The sequence below is a fragment of the Pollachius pollachius genome (assembly GCF_949987615.1).
Source record: "Pollachius pollachius genome assembly, contig: scaffold_197, whole genome shotgun sequence".
NCBI classification, from domain to species: domain Eukaryota; kingdom Metazoa; phylum Chordata; class Actinopteri; order Gadiformes; family Gadidae; genus Pollachius; species Pollachius pollachius.
This window is the reverse complement of record NW_027641317.1, coordinates 45,001-49,492: the sequence shown is the minus strand read 5'-3', so window position 1 is coordinate 49,492 and position 4,492 is coordinate 45,001. Positions and strand designations below refer to the sequence as shown.

The 4,492-nt window shown below is 54.2% G+C and overlaps 1 protein-coding gene across 1 annotated transcript in view; it reads right to left on the bottom strand.

Moving 5' to 3' along the window:
- Window positions 1-1,525: 1,525 nt before the first annotated feature.
- Window positions 1,526-4,492, bottom strand: part of LOC307091668 (homeobox protein Meis1) — a gene marked incomplete at its 3' end in the record, with an annotated part of 21,605 nt that continues 18,638 nt past the window's right edge. Inside the window, exon 8 of the mRNA XM_079759311.1 lies at window positions 1,526-1,536. Coding sequence (XP_079615437.1) covers window positions 1,526-1,536 — 11 coding nt within the window. The remainder of the gene's footprint in view (window positions 1,537-4,492) is intronic.

Below are 4,492 nucleotides of genomic sequence, written 5' to 3'. Positions count from 1 at the left end.
GAGGGGAGAGGAGGGGAGAGGAGAGGAGAGGAGGGGAGAGGAGAGGAGGGGAGAGGGAGAGGAGGGGAGAGGCTCTCAGACATCGCGCCTCTCCCTACAACTCTCCACAAGAAGGAGAGACATCGCTACGTAGCATTGCTAGCATCTTTAGCTAACACCAGCAATTAGCGAGGAGCGCTTGGTGGTAAATTAAAGAGTGTGTTTGCTGTAAACAGCCGTGAGAATGTGTGTACATCTTTAACACGCCCAAATTACAGCCTGCTAAAGATACGCTTTCCCTCGCCTCGGTCGCAGCCAATCACAGGAGCCAATTCTCTGCAGGAACTGGATCACTTACACCCGTCTGAAAACTTGATCACTAACCACCACAGACTCCTATCTAGATCACTCACCACCAGTCTGCTAACTAGATCACTAACAACCAGTCTGTGTGTCGCTCTCTCCTTGTTATTTGTATGTGTGTGTGTGTATGTGTCTCCCCTGCTCGTTATGTGTGTGTATGTTTGCATGACCAACCAAATGCAAAGTCTAGCACAAGCATAATTTACATGAAATACAAAAGGCTGTATGTACTATACACACAGACACAAACACACACACACACACACACACACACACACACACACACACACACACATATATATATATATATATATATATATATATGTATATATATATATATATATATATATTATATATACCTCCCCCTTCCTCCTTACACACACACACACAAACACATGCAAACATTCGTTTCCACAATAGCAACATCTCGGTTGGCTGATCAGAATGTTAGTTGATAAATCTCCTAGATTGTCCGATATACTGATTATTCATTAAATCAACAAAGTTACTTACTGGAGCTCCTCCGTTGTTTCATAGAAAGTGGGTTGTTGGTTAGTCAACTAGTTAGCAGACTAGTGGTTATTGATGTAGTTAGAAAGACTATTGGTTAGTGATCTAGTTAGCAGACTGGTGCTTAGTGATATAGTTAGGAGACTGGTGGTTAGTGATCTAGTTAGCAGACTGGTGCTTAGTGATATAGTTAGCACATGAGTGCCCCCCCCCCCCCACACACACACACACACACACAAACACTCACACAGAGCAGGGGCTCTTCCTTCCAGTCTGCTGAACAAGCCCAACGATTGATTGGTGACTTTTGTGACGCGCCAACATGGCCCCGCCCCTGTCTGGACCCACATGGCCCCGCCCCCCATCTGGACCCACATGGTCCTTCCCCCATCTGGTCCCACATGGCCCCCGCCCAGCTCGAGACACCGGCCAATCGAAACACAGAACCCAGCCACTACTCTGAGCTCTGACCTTGATGGAGGCCGACGAGGCCGGGGGAGGGAGGGGGAGGGAGAGGGCGGGAAAGGGAGGGATAGGGAGGGAGGGAGGGAGAGGGAGGGGGAGGGTGGAATGAGGGGGAGGGAGGGAGGGGGTGGGAGGTTTATTGATGGAGGTAGGGGATGATGGGTCCAGCAGTACTTGCTGTATCGGGCACATGCCACCATGCAGACCCTCACACCTCATCTACAGAGCACAGGAGATGCAAATCACACGTGATGTCATGATTCTGACCTCTGCCGTCTCCTTCCACTGGGACCCCACATGGAACCCTGAACCTTCTAGAACCTTCTTAACCTTCAGAACCTTCTAGAACCTTCTTAACCTTCAGAACCTTCTAACAACCTTCTACAACCTTCAGAATCTTCTCAAACCTTGAGAGTGTTCCAGAACATGTTCAGGGTTCCAGGTTCCCGCCCAGGAGTTCCCGGCCGTCCTGTGTAAAACGGCGTGCGTGGGGCTCCGGGTCCAGACCCCGACCCAAACCTCACTGTCCTAGAGACCCCCCCCTTCACCGGGTACAGCCCCCCCCCCCCCCCGTTCTGTCGGACTGGCAGCAGCACACACGGAGCATTTAGCCGTTCAACGCCTTGCCCAAGGGACGCGGTGCCAGGACTTCCGCCGCTAAAAGCTTCCATTGTTTGTTTTATTTCATTCCATTTTCCCAAACTTCCATCCATGAACGTTTAAGCCCACTCTGAGTCCCCGGACCACTGGCTCCACCCCTCCCCCTCTACCCCTCCCCCCCTACCCCTATCCCCGTACCCCTACCCCCCAAACCCCTAACCCCGTACCCCTGATCGACTATACTGGATATGAGCTCAACCTCGGGCCCAGCCCACCCCGTGCCCGGCGTCTTCTGGTCATGTGACCGAGCCCCCGCGGCCGCAGCGGTGTTAGTGTTGGCTGCTCTCTGCCGTCTGGTCGATCGCCCCGCCGCACACATCTCATATCAGCAGTCAACGCCTCCCGCCCCCGAGGGGAGGGGGGGAGGAGGGGGGGAGAGAGAGAGAGAGAGAGAGAGAGAGAGTGGTACGTGCAGATCGCTCTCTCTCTCTCTCTCTCTCTCCAGCCCGCTGTCTTGCCCGTCCCACAGTGTTATTCTGTTGCTCTTTAACGACAGACCCTGCTGCTCACAGCCAGCAGCACAACAGAGAGGGGGACAAGGAGGCAGAGGGGGAGCGAGGAAGGAGGACAGCGAGACAGAGGGGGAGAGAGGGGGACAGGGAGGCAGAGAGGGAGGAGGACAGGGAGACAGAGGGGGAGAGAGGGGGGACACGGAGGCAGAGGGGGAGAGAGGAGGACAGGCATGGGAGGCAGAGGGGGGAGAGAGGAAGGAGGACAGGGAGACAGAGGGAGAGAGGGGGGACAAGGAGGCAGAGGGGGAGAGAGAGAGGAGGACAGGGAGGCAGAGGGAGAGAGAGGGGGACAGGCCTGGGAGGCAGAGGGGGGAGAGAGGGGGGTCTCGTGGCTGGGGACTCAACAAAAGGAGGTCTGTTGGTGGGAGCGGACCAGCTCATATACTGGGAGCCATTAACACAGCCGGCCGTCTGTCTGTCTGCTTGGTAACAGACATCTACACTAACACAGCGGCCGTCTGTCTCTCCTGGACAAACAGACAGGCGGGGCCGGCAGACAGACGGAGACAGACAGGCCGACAGACAGACGGGCAGGCAGATGTGCGAGGCGACAGGACTCTTCCTGCGTGACGTATGAGGAGCGTTACACTTGAGGAGCAGGGCTCTCCTCATCTCCTCCTCTCCTCCAGCTGGAGCACCTCCCCTGCTCCAGAGGAGGAGTGGAGGTGTTTGGATATGTTCCACAGTAAGAGACGGGTGTCTCTCTCTCGCTCTCTCCCAGGAGAGAGGGAAAGGAAGCGAGCGAGGGAGTGGGCGGATGGAGGGATGATGGATGGAGTGAGAAACATAAAGGAGAGAGAGAGTGTGGCGGTAAGACGCTGATAAACAGATGGATGGACACAGATAGAGAGAGGGAGAGAGAGGAGGAGGAGGAGGAGGAGGAGGAGGAGGAGGAATGGTAAATCAGGAGAGAGAGAAAGAGCTCTTCGTGGAGGCAGATGTTGAAGGGCTGAGGGAGAAGATGGAGGGTTTAGGGGTGAGGGAGAAGGGATGAGGAAGAAGACGGAGGGTGGAGGGGTGAGAGAGAAGTAGGAGGATGAAGGGGTGAGGGAGAAGTGGGAGGATGAAGGGGTGAGGGAGAAGGGATAAGGAAGAAGATGGAGGGTGGAGGGGTGAGAGAGAAGTAGGAGGATGAAGGGGTGAGGGAGAAGGGGGAGGAAGAAGGGGTGAGGGTGAAGGGGTTAGGGAGAAGGGGGAGGGTGAAGGGGTGAGGGAGAAGGGCTGAGGGAGAAGGGGGAGGGTGGAGGGGGAGGGTGAAGGGGTGAGGGAGAAGGGCTGAGGGAGAAGGGGGAGGGAGAAGGGGGAGGGACAGAGGTGTAGAGGAGACAACGGCTGACTGAGCAGCTGAAGACAAGAAGGTCAACATGAAGACACATACGCGTGTGTGTGTGTGTGTGTGTGTGTGTGTGTGTGTGTGTGTGTGTGTGTGTGTGTGTGTGTGTGTGTGTGTGTGTGTGTGTAGGTGTTTGTGTGTCTGTGTATATTTACAGACAGACAGATAGACAGACTGACTGACAAGCAGACAGACTGAAAAGCAGACTGACTGATAAGCAGACAGACAGACGGACTGACAAGCAGTCAGACAGACAGACTGGCAGACAGAGGAGAAAGGGGGCGGGTCCAACGTTAAGAGCTAGTCAGTAATTGGATGAATGTGAAAGATGAAGTGTCCGTTTGGTCAATAGAGGTCAGAGGTCAGCGAGCAGCGGCCCCAACTCACACAGAGCACTCTCATTAGAGCAGCCTATCAGGGCACGGCTGACCTACCCAGACCATTAGTCATCACACACTAAGAGAGACACTAAAACACAGACACACACACACACACACACACACACACACACACACACACACACACACACACACACACACACACACTCACACACACGCACTAAAACACCCACACACACATTTAAACACACACACACATTAAAACATACACACACATACACACACACACACCCACACACACACACACACACACAAATATACACACAGACACA